Source organism: Puma concolor, chromosome B1 (genome assembly GCF_028749965.1).
Source record: "Puma concolor isolate L17-30 chromosome B1, mPumCon1.1.hap2, whole genome shotgun sequence".
NCBI classification, from domain to species: Eukaryota; Metazoa; Chordata; class Mammalia; order Carnivora; family Felidae; genus Puma; species Puma concolor.
In genome coordinates, this window is record NC_141670.1 from 151,528,515 (window position 1) to 151,546,085 (window position 17,571).

Consider the following 17,571-nt stretch of genomic DNA (forward strand, 5'->3'; position numbering starts at 1 on the left):
TACACAAAACAAAACTCATAAATACATAATACAGATTAGTGGTTACTAGAGAGGAAGAAGTTATCAGAGGGGAAGTTGGGGATGGGCCAAAGGGGTGAAGGGGGTCAATTTTATGGTGACAGACGATAACAAGACATTGTGGTGATCACTTTGGAGTTCATACAAATATCAAATTATCATCTTGTACACCTGAAACTAATATAATATTATATGCCAATTTTACTTCAAAAAAAAAAAAAAAAAGAGAGAAAGAAAAGAAAAGGTTAGAGAGAGGTTTTGGCCACAGCTATTGAATTTTTAATTCCCAATAGTTCATCAATTATAGGATTTTTTTCTATGTTATCCCCTCTACTTCTGATATTTATACAACTCAATGAACTAAAGCAAAAACGTCCATTTTTGTTCTCCCTTCCAGATCAGAAATATTACTATTACCAAACCTCCTTCCAGATCCCCAGTATTGAATATAATCCTGAATTTTCAGTTGAGCACTCAAAAATTAGAACAGACCTGAAACAAAAAGTCAATAATGAGGTAAGTCTGGCATCATTTCTACCAATAATACTATTGTGAAGAAGGTTAAAATAAAGTTAAGAGATGATTGAACCTATACTGGGATTGCCAGATAAAATACAGAATGCTCAGTTAAATTTTAATTTCATATCCTCCTGAAAATATATTTCATTCAATATTTTAAACATGCCTATACCTTAAATTGAAATGTAACCACATTTTTGTTTGCTAACTCTGGCAACTCTACCAACATTTTCACAGGAAAATTGGAAAAATACCCTGGACAAAGAATAATTGCATCAAAGACTAAATAATAGAAGCCCAACAGAAAAATTAAATAGCTCAAACATAAAAAATGAAATTATTAGAGTTATCTGGAAACATAACTCAATCATTCAGACACAAACATTACCATGTATCAATTTTTAACCACCTAATGTATTTATGAGCCTCGTACATTTCCCACCAGGCAAGTTATACTAAATATTTATTCCTGAAAATACACCACAGAAACATACAGACCAGTTCTTCCACTGAAGACTTCAGTTGTGTACACAGCTTCTATTGTGCCTAGCATTGACCAAAGATGATAGATCATTTTGCCAGCTTCAGACATATTTCTTTCTTCATTTCCTCAACCAAAAGTAAAAACTGATGAAATGAGTTGAAGGTTACAACTGAGTGGGATTGACATGTCTTTCCAAAAACACATCATAAGGAAATTTTGATTAAGAAAAAATAATCAGGGCAGGGTATATTTTGTTATAGGAAGCAAAATATTAAATTACAGTCTAAACATTGAAGTCAGGACATCCATATTCATATCCAAATTTTAATTTTTGACAGACTATCAGCTTTGATAAAGCTCCTTGACCCGTCAAAGTTTTAACTACAAAACAGGTATAATTTCACCTACCTCCCTCAGTTATTCTGAAGACTGGTTTATGTTGTGAATAAAAAGTATGAAAAGTTATGTCCAAATAAATGTTAGCATCTGTTTCCTGTGCTCTCACAGAACTTTTTATACACCTCTGCTAAAGCACTTACCACCTTGTTACAACATTATTATTTTGTATGGCTTTGTCCTTCTGAATTTGTGAGGGGCTAAGTCTACTAATTCTTATATTTCTGGTGCCTATAACAGTGCCTGTCATGTGGTAGGACTATAAAAATACACTTCAAGGAGATGACTAGTAAATAACGCACTAGAATTGGCCCTCTCCTCTAGAGTATGAATGGAGACAACATAATTAAGGGAATTACAGTAATTTAGACCAGAAGTTGGCAATTTTTTTCTGTAAGTTACCAGATAGTAAATATTTTCAGTTTTGCAGGTTATGTGGTCTCTTGGCAACTATTCAAATCTGTCACTGGAGTGCAAAAGCAGCCATAAGATAATACAACAAATAAGTATGGCTATGGTCCAGTACTACTTCTTTACGGACACTTAAAGTGGAATTTTGTTAAATTGTTAGATGTCACAAAATATTCTTCTTCTGATTTTTTTCAACTATTCAAAAAATGGGAAGACCATTCTTAGATGGTTGTCTAGATTTTTCCTACAGGCTGTAATTTGCTGACCCCTGATTTAGACTATGAGTTATAGTTCTAGGAAATATTTTCCTAAAAGAAATTATTAAAACCAGTGCCTAAAATGAATTTTAGAAACTTTTTGTGGAGTTCAATAATCTAAATTGTTTATATGCTCAATTACCATGGGTAATACATGGTTCACAAAGCAGTGATTTCAAAAGAAACAAGAAAAAATAATGAAATTGGAAAGAGAATGGAAGGAGGCAAGCAGAAAATTTATGATTATATATAAGATATGCAAGTATCATATATAAAGACATATTAATGTGTATAGAAAATCTGGAAGTACATAACCAAAAATACAAATAGCAGGTTCTCTATATGGTGACTTAGAAATTATTTTAATGCTTTTTGCTGTATTGCTTGCTTTTTATAACTTTTTACAATGAATATGTATTTGTTTTCTCAAATAATGTATGTATGCTATAAAAATATTTCCTTAAAAACCAAATGTATGTATTCTATAAATGTACGTATGCTATAAAAATATTTCCTTAAAAACCAATTTTACCTTTATAATCAGTTAGTAGGAAGACACATGGTCATTCATTTTTTTGCTATTGATTTCTCAATAAACATGCTCACTAAATCATCCAATATGATATGGCATGGCACTTCGCCAGAAAAGAACTGATAAATCAAATTAACTGCATGAAAAGCATTTGTTCAACACAGACCCAGTTTCAATATTTGAAGCTCTTCACCTTTGATTTGGGAAACTGATTATTGAGACTCAAGTTCACTTAAGGTTTGGCATATGGTCAGTCTTTTTTTCAAGAAGCCAACTTGAAAAGTTAATGATAATAAACAGGTTTGTAAAAGCATAGATTCTTTAATAAGCTGTGGTTTTAGTAAGAAATAATTTATTCTAGGAATTTATAGTACAGAGAAATTATCCCACAGAGAAAAGTCTAAAATGACATACAAATGGCATATATAGTCTTGTTTTTTCTAAGTAATTATTTCATGCATTTTTTCTTGATGAATATACTTTTTTAGGAAGTACCTGATAAATACACATCCTGCACCTCTCCTCCAATTGCCACAGGATCAAAACATGGCCTAAAAATTTCACTAAAGCCTACAAAACTGATTCTTCAATCAATGATGATAGCTGAGCTTTAATGATAATGACTATACACATCAAATTTTCAAAGAAATTCAGTCTCAGCACCTCCATCCCTATGTATATTTTATATTGGCTACTGAAATATCTAGCTTAATTCAAGTCTTTATATCAGCCATCCTGGATCATGTGACAAATTGTTCAAAAATCAGCATCCACTTATAAGGATGACCTTTATGACACCAGGATTGTGCCCAAATGAACTTTCTGAGGATAGTTGCAAACTTAGAAGTAAATGCTATAACTGCAGATTTTACACAGGCATTTTTGTGATATACTGAAATGTGTGAATTCATATTTTAAAAGTTATTTACTGTTGTTTTTTTTTTTCTTTTTTCAGATAGATCAGATATTTCGAAGATCCAGTTTAAATCATTATTACATCAAGTCTCATGTTGTCACTCTCAGGTAATCACAACTAATTAATTTTTATAATGAAAAGACAATTTGTATTATTTAGTTATTTTTCAATTGTTCCATTTGTGGACAGGATCTAAAAATCTCACATTTAACAAGAGCACAAATTTTTTAATATTATTACATTTAATTGTTATTCTTTCTGTATAGAGTACCTATAGGGAGAGAATTTCTTAGTTTGGGTATTGATACAATATATTCTACTGGTTGTCCTCTTAAAGACTTGCATTTTAGTTAAAGATTCTTACAATCCTTAAATACTCTTCTCAGTTTTGCTTGCTTTATTTTTTAACAATAGATATTGTGAATTTTTAAAAATCAAGAAAACATACGCAAAGTTGATGGATTTAACAAGTGTTTTTTGATGTATTTTTCCAGAAAAAAAAAATGTAGAACTCTCAGATACTCAGCTTTCTCTGAATATGATCAAGTTACACAAGGAGGGAATAATTCAGGTATTAACACCTATATGACACAGGAAGGAGGAAAAATCCATGAGAATAAAATACATAAAATATTTATGTTGATTTTCTTGAAGATGTAACTAATATTTAAATACTAAGTTATAAAATAATCACAACTATGGCTATGACTTCACTCATTGTGGTGTTTTTCTTTTTCAGGTCAAGTAATGATGGTTTGAAAACAGATGTATTGCTTAAATTTCAGTTTGTTTCTAACAATGCAGACACAATAAAAAGGCAAGCTGACAACATTTTGCATCAGAAGCTGATATTAAATGACAGCTTCTTGAAGACAGATACTTCATTACCTCATCTTAGAGGCAAGAAATATCATTTTCCTTCCCTTGTTAGAGTTTATCATTTTAGCAATATTCTCAACTACAGAGAAAAGTTTATTTCACCATAAAATGAAACCACTTTTCATTTTTAAATCTCTCCTTTACTTAATAATAAACAAATCCCCACACAATCGACACCAAATATTATCTTCCTTTGGTTAGTATAGAAATAATTATGAAACATAAATTACACTGTAACCCAAATATAATTTTTTTAAAGTTCTTGGTGGAATTGTTTGAATTAATTAAGCATGTATGAGATAAAAACCTACATTCTGCTACTGATACAGTAATCTATAGTGCCTGGCTCTTTCTGATGTAATATTTTCTTCAATCTGAATCCAGAATGTAAGAGTGGTATGAACACAGAAATCATGATATGTGGAACACAAACATAATTTGGGCTCCTGTGAAAGGAGACCTGGCTCTTTTTCTGACACTACAATAAGCCTTCCTACAGCATGCAGGATAGGACTGGCCTAGGGCCATAGAGGAAACAGAATAAGAAAAATGTCAGACCCTGATGATGCCTGCCTCTGGCATAAAGGCACCGTATCATTTGCAACACAGGCAAGGAACTAGGTGATAAATGTTTGGGGTATGAGACTAAACAAAGCTCATTATAATTCCAAGGCTATTGTTAGCCTCATATATATTAACTTTGAAGTTGTCATATTTACAAGAATTTATGTAAGCTATGATATGAGACTCTAAGGCTGACAGATAATTAAGTTACTAATAAGTATTCCCTTGGTACACCCCCCCCCCCCCCCCCCCCCCCCGCCAAACTGTCCAGAGCACTAGAGCAGATACATTGTAATAAACTAACAGAAGAGAAACTTGCATTTGGTTTGGCAAAAGCCAGAAAGAAAAAAAATAGCTTGAAGAACTTTGAGTCTCTGTGAGTAATGGCCAACATTCAGTTCTGTTTATCATGCACATAGAACAGAGTAGACTGAATCCAATGTGCTGGGCTTTAGACAGCAGAGACAAGACTTCCTGCAGAAAACATTTTGTTAAGGATATAGGTACATGTGAAATTTTGACTTTTTAAAAAATGTGATTTAATCTTGAGTTCCCATGAAGCCAAATGTTAAAATTTAAATTCCATCATTTCTCGATCTATCTGCCCACCCCGACTCCCACTTTGTGGTGTTAGGGCACTTAGGCCCTTCACAGTGTTGCTGGATCAGGATGGGGATTGGTCTATTCAGGGATCTCCTGGTGAACCATACATCACCAGATCTTCAGTTGCCTATCAAAGCAAGTTACTTTTAAGACAATCCTCATTCCCATGCAAAACTCTTCTCAGATTCATCATTCATCCTGAGACTTCTGTGTTTACCGAGGGTGCTTAGAAATTAATTTGCACATATTTTATTTCATCTATCTTTGCAAAAGACTGACATTCTTGAATATTAGAAATGTGTCTTCTGTAGTTACAACCACATACCCAAGATTAGCACAGAACTCAGCACAGGGCAGGACGTTGGTATTTGTAAAGTGTTCTATCTTTAACTGTGTAAACTAACTCAATCTCCTGAAAGTGGGCATGAAACAGAAGCAGTCTTAAAATCAACAATCACCACAGAACACTGAGGAAACTGGAATCATTCCTTTTTCCATATAGACTTTTAGAACTGCATGCAAATACAGAAAAATTTTAAAAACAAAAGCTGAGTTTCATAGGGTGAGAGAAATCATTTCAGTATATATAGTAAAAAGAAAAATGCATGGAATGTATTCTAGGAGACACTGCAGGTGGTAGTGGGAAGAACCTTAGACTAGAAGTCAGGAGACCTCTGTCCCAGCGATAACCATGGTAGTGCAGCCTTGGGTAAGTTGCTAAAATGGTCTCAGTTCCTATTTTGCAAAATGAAAATAGTAGCAACTGTGAATTTATCCTTTGGAAAAACTTTAAAATGCTTTGAAAAGTATAAACATATTAATGTAATGTATTATTTTATGGGCTTTCTCAGGTATCTTTAGCAACACTGATCCTAGGAAGTTGGGGAATTGATTAACTTATCTCTTGAAAAGGGTATCTGGAAAGCTAAAACACACACATAGCCCCCAAACACAAATATTAGAAGAGTTAGTTGGCTAATATCTTGAGTCCAACAAAGAAAAAACAATGCAGAAATATATTGTTTAATTTTATAAAAGTAATTTATACAGGATCACAATAAAGCTCAAGGGGAAGCTTTGAGTGTAGCTTTCAGAGTTAATAAAGTACAAGTTTGATAAATAGTTATCTATGTATATCTCATTTTTAAAAATTGCAGAATTTAAAGTGCTCATGCATAATTTGGTGATTTTTTTTCTAAAATTTATAGCCTTATGAAGATTTCTTCTCATTTTATACAAGTCATAATACTCTCCAGTGATTCTAGTGACTAGATTTTGGTGGAAAAAGGAAAGAAGGAAGGAAAGGAAAGGAAAGGAAAGGAAAGGAAAGGAAAGGAAAGGAAAGGAAAGGAAAGGAAAGGAAAGGAAAGGAAAGGAGGGGAAAGGAAAGGAAAGGAAGGGAAAGGAAGGGAAAGGAAGGGAAAGGAAGGGAAAGGAAGGGAAAGGAAGGGAAAGGAAGGGAAAGGAAGGGAAAGGAAGGGAAAGGAAGGGAAAGGAAGGGAAAGGAAGGGAAAGGAAGGGAAAGGAAGGGAAAGGAAGGGAAAGGAAGGGAAAGGAAGGGAAAGGAAGGGAAAGGAAGGGAAAGGAAGAAAGGAAGAAAGGAATGAAGGGAGGGAGGGAGGGAGGGAGGAAGGGAGGGAGGGAGGGGAAAACAATTAGTTGGAAGAGAGAATTAGCTAATATTGCCAGTGTCTCAAGAAAGTGTACTTTTAGTCACTGATTTTACCCTAAACCCTTCATGAAATTATTAATTCTTTTATGATCCCTAATTATGCCTCTATTTCTGTTTCTTTTCATCATATAAATATATACAATATAAATATAAAGACAAATTCATGGAATTTACTTGTAGGGAGGAAAAATAATTTTCCCTTCATACTTCTGAGTTCTTGATTATAATAAAAGACTACTGTAATAAAAGATGATTAACAAGAAAAAAGAAACAAAAGTTTTTTAACATGATGTATACATGGAAGATAAGTAGGGGAAAATGAGTAACTCAAAGAGGTGGCTTAGAATTTGGCTTTTATAGCATCTTCATCAAGGAACAAATTTGTGAAGAAATGAGAGAACAAAGGAGAGTAGTTTTAGGCTTTCAAGGACAGAGATAAAGGCTAGTTAGTAAAAGTGTTATAAAGATTCTTCTGGTGCCTTCTCCAGGCTGATAGGGTCTAAAATTATCTCTAGGAATTAACCTTTCTCCTTCCTGGTAGAGAGAAGAAGAGGGACACCTTTGTAAATTTACGTCCTGCCTTTAGGCAAATAGAGGAAGGGCAAGAGGAATTTCTTGTATCTGCTTTTTCTCACTTACCTTTGATTCAAAATAACTCATATACCAAAGTGACATATTTTGGACTAGCATAATCTGATGCTCCTCACACCCTAGGAGAGGATGTAAGTGGTAGTCTTTTTTTTTTTTTTTAATCATTTAGGTCAGTTATGGGTTTTTTTGCTTGCTTTTAAAATGCATAAACTTTGCCTCTCTTTGTGAATTATCTCAGATCAAAGCCAAATAGCATGTGATATCACTTTTATTCATTCATAACTAGTATAATTTAAAAATTTTTAACATTTTAAAATCGTTTTATGGTCTTAATTTTTTCAGCCAGTAGGGCTTTTCCCTTCTAAATTTAGTATTTAATATATTTCATAGCAGTTTTATTTAGCATAATAATAAGTTAACCAGAAGATTTATCAGTAATATTTCATTTAACCCCTTTCATGTCTTGTTTCTAATCAAACACTATATTATCTTTTTCAACCAGATCCAATATCTCACCCACTATTGAAATAAATTTTATTTTAGGTAGGAAAGTGAATATTTAGTTAGAATAAGAAAGAAATCACAAATCACAAATTTTAAAAAGCTAATATACTACATATAGAATCCAGAAAAAAAAAGGACATTATTTTTATTAATTAGTTTCTTGGTATGCCTCTGTAATACCTCACTGTTATCCCTTTACATTTTTGACTGCATATTTATTCTCTGATTACTTCTTCAAATGACAATGTTTTTAATATTCTATAAGAAGAATAGAAAAGTAATTCAGACTTTCCACTGGGATGCTTGACTTTTAAAAATATTTTGAAATAAGTATAGATTCACAGGAGGTTGCAAAGCAATTTATAGGGAAATCTCATGCTCTTGCACCCTTCCCCCAGCCTTTGGTAAAGTTAACATCTTAGACAACTATAGCACAACATCAAAGGCAAGAAATTGGCATAGATAAAACCCATAGAGTTTATTCAGGTATCATAGTTATATATGAGCTCATTTGTGTGTGTATGTGTGTGTGTGTGTGTAGGTGCAGCTCTATGCCATTTTATCACATATGTAGCCTTGCATAACCACTACTACCATCAATATATTCAACTGTACCTTATTGCGTTGTCCTTGTGTTATCTGGACACAGATATAACTATACCCATCTCTTCCACCCATCCCTAGCCTCTGGCAACCACTAATCTATTCTCCATCTCTATAATTATTTCATGAATGTCACATAAACCATACATTTTGTATCATTCTGAACTTGACCTTTTCCACTCAGTGTAATTTTCTTGAGGTTCATCCATGTTGATGTGTGTATCAATCATGTGTTCCTTCATTGCTGAGTAGTATTCCATTGTATTCCACAGTTTGTTTAACCACTCATGCATTGACTAACATTCGGGTAGTTTCAAGATTTTGGCTATTACAATGAAGCTGCTATGAACATTGGTATAAATGTTCCTATAAGAATAAGTCTCCATTTTTGGGGCGCCTGGGTGGCGCAGTCGGTTAAGCGTCCGACTTCAGCCAGGTCACGATCTCGCGGTCCGTGAGTTCGAGCCCCGCATCAGGCTCTGGGCTGATGGCTCGGAGCCTGGAGCCTGTTTCCGATTCTGTGTCTCCCTCTCTCTCTGCCCCTCCCCCATTCATGCTCTGTCTCTCTCTGTCCCAAAAATAAATAAAAAACGTTGAAAAAAAATTAAAAAAAAATATTAAGAAAAAAGAATAAGTCTCCATTTTTCTGGGATACATCCAAGAGTATATTTTTTGGGTTTATAAAAACATTTTGAGTTTTGAAAGGAACTACAAAACTACTTTCCAGAGTGGCTGTACATTTTGCATTCCCATTGGCAATGTATAAGTGACCCAGTTTCTCTGAATCTTTGCCAGAATTTGGTGTTATCACTATTTTTCATGTTGGCCTTTCTGATAGGTGTATAGTTATATCTTATTATGGCTTTAATTTTATTTTCTCCAATAGCTAATAATAGCAAAAATCCTTTTAATTGCTTGTCATCTATACATCCTCTTTGGCAAAATGTGCAAGTTTTTTCTAATTGAGTTGATTTTCATTTTTTAAATATCAAATTTTGCAAGGTTTTAATGTATTCTAGATGCAAGGTCTTTGCCAGATATGTAATTTGTAAATAATTCCTACTACTCTGACATTTGCTTTTTCATCCCATAAACAGATAGGAAATGTTTTACATTTGATGAGATTCAACCAACCAAACTTTCATTTTATGGATTATGTTGTTGGTAAGAAATCTTCCCCTAGTCCTGGGTCTCTGACAATTACTTCCTATGTTCTTTTCTAAATTTTGTAATTTTACACTTATACTTTTTAACATTTTATACATATCTCTATAAAATTTGAAGGCTTCACATTACATTATATCTTATATTAAAGTGTATGATTCATTTTGAGCTCATTTTTGTGTAAGCTGTGAGGTTTTTTTTTGCTGCCCACCTTTCACTGAATTACATTGACTCCTTTATCAAAAATTAATTGGGCATTTTTGTGGGGATCTATTTTTGGGTTCTCCATTATATTCCATTGATTTATCCTTCCACTAGGATCATACTCTCTTGAATGCTGCAGCTCTATAGCAAGCTTAGCATTGGGAAGGATGATTCTCCCACTTTATTATTCTTTATCATTATTATTTTAAATACTTTAGGTCTTAAATAAATTTTAGAATAATCTTATATATATCTACAAAAAAAAACCCTAACAGATTTTGATAGAAATTTTGCTAGACCTATAGATCTATTAGGGGCAAATTGACCTCTTTTACTATGTTGAGTATCAGCATTTTGTAACTTTCAGCATACAAATCCTGTACATTTTTGTTACATTTATAACTGAATATTTCATTTTCTTTGGAGAAACTGTAAACATGTTTTTATATTTTGATTTCTACTTGCTTATTGTCAGCATATAAAAATACAATTGATTTTTGAGTATTGATATTGTATTTTGCAACATTACTAAATTCACTTGTTAATTCTAGGCTGTTGTGGGTGGTTTTTTTTTTTTTTTTTTTGGTAGATTCCTTGGAGTCTTCTATGTACACAATTATGTCATCTTCAAATAGAGTTTTCTTTTTTTCTATCCAATGCGTATGTCTTTTATTTGTTTTTCTTATCTTATTCAGTGGCTAGACCTTCCAGTACTATGTTACATAAGAGTGATGATAGTGGATATTCTTGCCTTATTTCCTGTCATAGAGGGAAAGCATTCAATCTTTCACCTTTAAGTATGATGTTAGAAATAGGTTTTTTGTAAATGTTCATCAAAGAAGTTGAGAAAATACCTCTTAATGGACCAAGAGTTTTTATCATAAATGGGTGTGGTTTTTTGAGATAAAATTTATGTAACATAAAATTAACCATTAGCCATTTTAAAGTGTACAATTTAGTAGCATTAAGTTGATAATATTGTGCAACCATTATCTCTACCTAGTTTCAAGACATTTTCCTGACCTCAAAGGAAATCCTATACCAATTAAGCACTCATTTTCCCTTCCCCCAGCCCCTGACAACCACTAGTTAACTTTCTGTATTTATGGATTTACTTATTCAGGATGTTTCATATAGATGAGTCCATATAATATGTTACTTTTGTGTCTGGCTTATTTCACTTAGCATAATATTTTCAGAGTTCATCCATGTTTTAGGATGTATCAATACTTCATTTCTTTTTATGGCTGAATAATATTTTACTTTATAGATATATTATATTTTGTTTACCTATTCATCAGTTGATGGACATTTGTGCTGTTTCCATTGTTTGGCTATTGTGAATAGTACTGCTATAAATATTGGTGTATAGTATTTGAATATCAGTTTTCAATACTGTTGGATATATACCTAGGAGTGGAATTTCTGGGCAATATGGTAACTCTATGTTTGACTTGTTACAGAACTGTAAACTGTTTTCCACAGTGGCTGCATCATTTTACATTCTCACCACAATGTATAAAGGTTCTAATATTTCCCAATCTTCATCAACACTTGTTATTTTCAAATGTTTTTATTGTGACTATGATAGATGGGTGTGGTGGTGTGACAGGTGCCAAATTTTGTTGAATATATCTTCTAGATCAATTGACATAATCATATAATTTTGTTCTGTAGTCTGTTGGTATGGAAGATTGCGTTAATTGATTTACAAATATTGAACTATCCTTATGTACCTGGAATAAACCCACTTCATCACTCCATATTATTCTTTACATACATTGCTGGATTCAATTGGTTAAAATTTTGCTGAGAATTTTGCATCTAAATTCATGACAGATATTAGTGTGCTTTCTTTTCTTATCTAATTCCAGTATTAGGATAATACTGGCTATATCAAATAAATTAGGAAATGTTCTCATTTCTTATAGTTTCTAGAAGGAATTGTGTAAAAGTGGTGTTAATTCTTTGAATGTTTTTTTTTCTTTTTTCAACATTTATTTATTTTTGGGACAGAGAGAGACAGAGCATGAATGGGGGAGGGGCAGAGAGAGAGGGAGACACAGAATCGGAAACAGGCTCCAGGCTCTGAGCCATCAGCCCAGAGCCCGACGCGGGGCTCGAACTCACGGACCGCGAGATCGTGACCTGGCTGAAGTCGGACGCTTAACCGACTGCGCCACCCAGGCGCCCCAATTCTTTGAATGTTTTGCCAAAGTCTCCAGTGAAGCCATCTGGGCCTAAGGATTCGTTTCTAATCTTTTATTACAAATTCAGTTTCTTTAACAGTAGGACTGTTCAGGTTATCCATACCATCTTTGATGAATTTTAGTAGTTTATGGTTTTCAAGGAATCCATCCTTTTCTTTTAAATTATCAAACTTATGAATGTAAGGTTGTTCAAAGTATTCCTTAATTAACTTATAAGGGCTGAAGACTCTTTTGTGATATCCCCTCATTTAATTGCTGATATTGGTGATTTTTGTCTTCTTTATTTTTATCTTTATCAACCTTCTAGAAGCTTATCAATTCAATTGATTTTTTTCTTACAACCACTGTTTTTTGTTTCAATGATTTTTTAATATTATTCTTCTGTTTTAACTCTTGATTGAAATTCTGATCTTGATTGATTTTTTTTCTTCACTATTTCCTTCTTCTACCTTACTTTAGGCCTACTTTGCTCTTCTTTTTCTAGTTTTTTTGAGTTAGGAACTCAGAGTGTTGATTTGAGATTATTTCTCTTTTTTAACATAAGCATTTAGTACTATAACTTTCCTCTCTGTAATGCTTTATCTGCATCCCATGATACTTGGTATGTTGTATTTTCATATTCCCTCAGTTCTATGTAATGTTTTTATTTTCTTTGGGACTTCTTGGACCATATTACTTAGTAGTCTGCTGTTTAATTCCGTGTTTGGAGATTTTCTCATTGCCTTTCTGTTATTGGTTTCTAATTTGACCCCACCATGAACAGAGAACATAATCTGATCTCAATTCTTTTAATATGCATAAGATTATGACACTGGATATGGTCCAGTTTAATGAATATTCCATGGCTGCTTGCAAGGAATGTGCCTTCTATTATTGCTGAATGGAGTTTTTTATAAATGTCAATTAGGTCTTGTTGTTGATGTTGTTTAATTCCATATCCTTGCTGATTTTCTGGCTAGTAATCCTGTCAATTGTTGATATTAGGGGATGGTGAAGCCCCAACTATAATTGTGAATTTGTCTATTCCTTCTTTCAGCTCTTTCGGTTATTGCTTGATGTATTTTGAAGCTCTGCTATTTGTAAACACACAAAGTTGCTACATATTCTTTGTAAATTGATCCTTTTATCATTATGTAATGTCCCTCTATGTCCCCAGTAATTTTTCTCTTCTCTGAAGTCCACTTTATCTGAAATTAATAAAGCCACTACTGGTTTTTTTTTGGATTCATATTTGTGTGATATATCTTTTTTCTACCTTTTATTTTCAATTTAGATATTTCAGTGTAAAAAGAAAATAGTTGAGCCATTTCTTCTTAATTATACTCTGCCATTCTCTTTTAATTGATGTATTTAAACTATTTACACATTAAAGTAATTATTGATATGTTAGAGCTTAAGTCTCTCATTTTATTATAAATGCTTTCTATTTGTGCTGTGCCTTATGTCTCTGTTGCTTGTTTTCTCCCTCCCTGTGGGTAACATCAATATTTTTTTAGAGTTCCATTTTGATTATTTGTAATGTTTTTAAGTTTATCACTATGTATAATTGTCCTAGTGGTTGCTTTATGTATTAATATGCACACATGTAACTAGCCACAACCTACTGATGTCAACATTTCAAATGAAGTATAAAAACTTTACCTCCATGTGGCCTGTGCCCTCCCCATTTTTTAGATATATTTTTCTTAAGTATTTCTTCTGTATACATTCAGCACATGAGATGGTGTCACATCTTTTCTTTGGCCATAAAATATGTTTAAAGAAACCCATGAAGTGAAAAATAGTGTATTATGTTTATTTCTGTGTTTACACATTCTGTCTCTTCCTTTCCTTTCTGAAGGTGCTAGCCTTCTATTATCAGTTGCTTTTTGTTTGGAAAGCTTCCTTTAGCCCTTTTCCAAGAGTAGGTCTGTTAGAAACAAATTCTTTTAATTTCTCTTCATCCTAGAATACCTTCATCTCTTCATTTCTAAATACAGTTTCAGCGGATATAGGATTCGTGGTTAATAGCTTTTTCTTTCAGAGCTTGAAAAATGCTATGCCACTTTCTTTTGTCTTCCACGGTTTCAAATGAGAAAACTGCTGTTATTTGAATTGGTGTTACTTTATAGGTAATATATCATTTTTCTGTTTTTAAGAATTTTTCATTGTCTTTAGTTTTTAGTAACTTAATTATAATGGATCTTGCTGTGGACTTGAGTCTTTCCTATTTGAGGTTTTCTCACCTTCTTGAATCTGCAGATCTCTGTCTTTAGCCAAATTTGAGAAGTCTTCAACCATTGTTTCCTTCAATCCTTTTTCAGTCTCACACTCTTTTTCTTCTCCTTCTGGAACTCTAATAATATGAATGTTAAATCTTTTGTTATCATCCCACAAATCTCAGATGTTTTCTTGATTTTTTTTCAGTCTCTTTTCTCTCTGTTCTTCTGAGTAAACACTATTTAATTTAATTCAAGTTTACTGAGTCTATCCCCCAGGTCCACTCTCCATTATTAAGACCACCCAGCAGGGTTAATAACAATAATAATTAATAATAAATATAATAATATGAATATTATTGTAAATAATATTTACATATTACATAATATTATATATAAATATAATAGTATAAATATAATAATAATTATTACTTATACTTTTCAGTCCTATAATTTTGCAATTGGTTTTTGTAACTTCTATTTCTTCGCTCAGATTTTCCATTTCTTCACTTGTTTCAAAAGAATTTGTAATTGACTGCTGAATTATTTTTCTGGCATCTGCTTTAAAATCCATATCAGATACTTCCAACTTCTTATTCATCTCAGTATTGGTATTTGTTGATATTCTTTTCTCATGCAGAGTGTGGTTTTCCTGGGTTTCAGTATGGCAAGTAACTTGTTTGTATTCTGAACATTTCAGTTTATGTTAGGAGACTCTTGATCCTATTTAATTCTTTTATTTTGGCAAATAGCCAACTTTTTTAGGTTTGGAGTATAGATTCTCACCAACTTTTGTGGTTTCAATAACAACTTAGTTTGCAGAGTCCTTGCAGTATTTATTCTAGTCTTCTGGAACATCCTCTCAATTCCTGCTGCCAGCAACATATATGGGAATAAAACGGGCTTCTCTCAGCTGCCTTGTATCCCTTGGCCATCCTCTCCATGTAGAGGTGTGGTGGGCTTGAACCTACTTATGTCACAGGGGAGATAAAGGTTGATGCTGTCCCTGTGGGTGTCAGTCTGCAAGCTGGTGCCCTGATTGGGAAGTGGGGTTTGGGATGGTCAAGGGCTTATTACTGCCACTGCTGCTAGTAAAATAGATAGCCAGCCCTGTGTTGTGAAACAGGAGATTTGGGCTCCTCACTAGGCCTCTGTTGTGCTTCTCTTTCCCAGTATTTGGATGGAGAGAGCACACTTTTCTTAGGATTTTTTTTGTCTATGCCTATGGATGGTTTCAGATTGCAGGCCTTTCTTGGTCCCCAGTCCAAATGTAGGTGAGATGAAAACAAAACTAGGAAGCTCATCACACTGTCCTTCAAATACTGTAGTCTCTAGCCATTTTGCCTGCCTCCTTCCAGCTTTAAGAGTTATTTTACCGTTATCTGCTAGCTGATTTTCAGGATATTTAGTTGTATTTAGTTATAGGAGAAGGGCTGAGAAAAGGGAGTCTACAGTCTTGTTCCAAAACTGGAGCTATTCAACTTTTGTCCTGCAGGTGGAGCACATCTGCTGGGTAACATTCACCTAGGAGATTTCATGTCTTCTCTGAAGTCCCTCAGTAGTTGCCGCAGATAGAAATAAGCCCAGACTAGTTACTCATGAATTGACCATAATTCCACTCCTCTCATTGTTCCATTCCTACAGAAGGTGACACTAGACTATAATTGACCTTACAGTGAAATGGTTGTAGAACAAGCTTTATACCTGAAGAAGTATTTAAATTATGTCCTTAATACTTTTGCCTCATACTGCTATTGGGAGGATATAAGCAATGTTTGTCATACTCCCTAGTAGATAGGACTCAGTAAATTACTAGTTATCATCACTGCTCATTATTCATTTAGCAAGTATTTATTAAGAACCTATTTGTGCCAGGAAATTACCCCTCCTCATAGAACATTGTAATTGGAATAAGAAAGACAATGGCCCACTAAAAAATAAGTAAACAAAAGTTAAATCAAATAATTTGAATTTTCATATTCAATAAAGAGAATAGAGAATGGGAGGTTGCTTTGATTTGTCATGGAAAGCCTGTCTGAAGAGAAGACTTTAAGTTAATTTCTGAATGACAATAGGGAACCAACCATAAAAATGGCCAAGGGAAGAGCATTTCTGGCAGGGGACAACTAGAATAAAGACTGTATGAACACCTTGGCACAGCCAAGAAACAGAACGGCCAGGGTGACCACTGAGTCATGGCTAAAAGCAAGAACAGTTCAACATGACAACAAAGACGTAAATAGGGACCATGTCATGCAGATCCAGGTAGGAAGTTTCAGTTATAAAGATCAGGGAAGCCACTAGAGAATTATTAGCAAAACTAATTCAAAGGGATTTATTCTAATAAACAGTAATAAACATAAGCTTAGTTCCCCGCTGATGAACTCAATCTGAGTTTAGAGTCTGAAAGATGCATTAATTTTTCAGGCTTACCAGAACTCCACACTAGTTTTTAACTTAACAAAACTGTGGATCCGGATTATTCATTATATTATCTGGCATGAGGAACAATTCATATAATTTCGGGGAGCAGTCACTGATCATGATTTCTTCTATTTTACTTTATGATAAAATGACTAACATATTTTGAAGATTCATTAGTACACTGGTGGACCTTTATTCTACTGGGAGACTCTGTGGAGATGTCAGGCATCTAAGATGCTTTGAGTGCCTTTACCATATCACTAATGTGTGAATGAGGACAGAAGGAAATGGTGCCCACCATATAACAGTACACATGTAAAAGTAGTCCTAGACCCTCTTCTGTTTGACTTGCATTTTAATAAATTACTATGGCTAAATTAATTAGATGTAGTCTTCCTTCAAGTAAAATAATATCCTTCTCT

At 33.4% G+C, this 17,571-nt stretch overlaps 1 protein-coding gene and 1 long non-coding RNA gene across 2 annotated transcripts in view; one reads left to right on the forward strand and one right to left on the reverse strand.

Annotated features, from left to right (window-relative positions):
* The window catches only part of LOC147581957 (uncharacterized), a 286,206-nt gene that overhangs the window by 84,699 nt on the left and 183,936 nt on the right, over positions 1-17,571 (reverse strand). The gene's annotated exons all lie outside the window — the stretch shown is intronic.
* Positions 1-17,571, forward strand: part of LOC112858713 (transmembrane protease serine 11G-like) — a 30,458-nt gene that overhangs the window by 2,081 nt on the left and 10,806 nt on the right. The window contains exons 3-5 of the mRNA XM_086702837.1: positions 416-534; positions 3,573-3,640; positions 4,273-4,433. Coding sequence (XP_086558963.1) covers positions 416-534; positions 3,573-3,640; positions 4,273-4,433 — 348 coding nt within the window. The remainder of the gene's footprint in view (positions 1-415; positions 535-3,572; positions 3,641-4,272; positions 4,434-17,571) is intronic.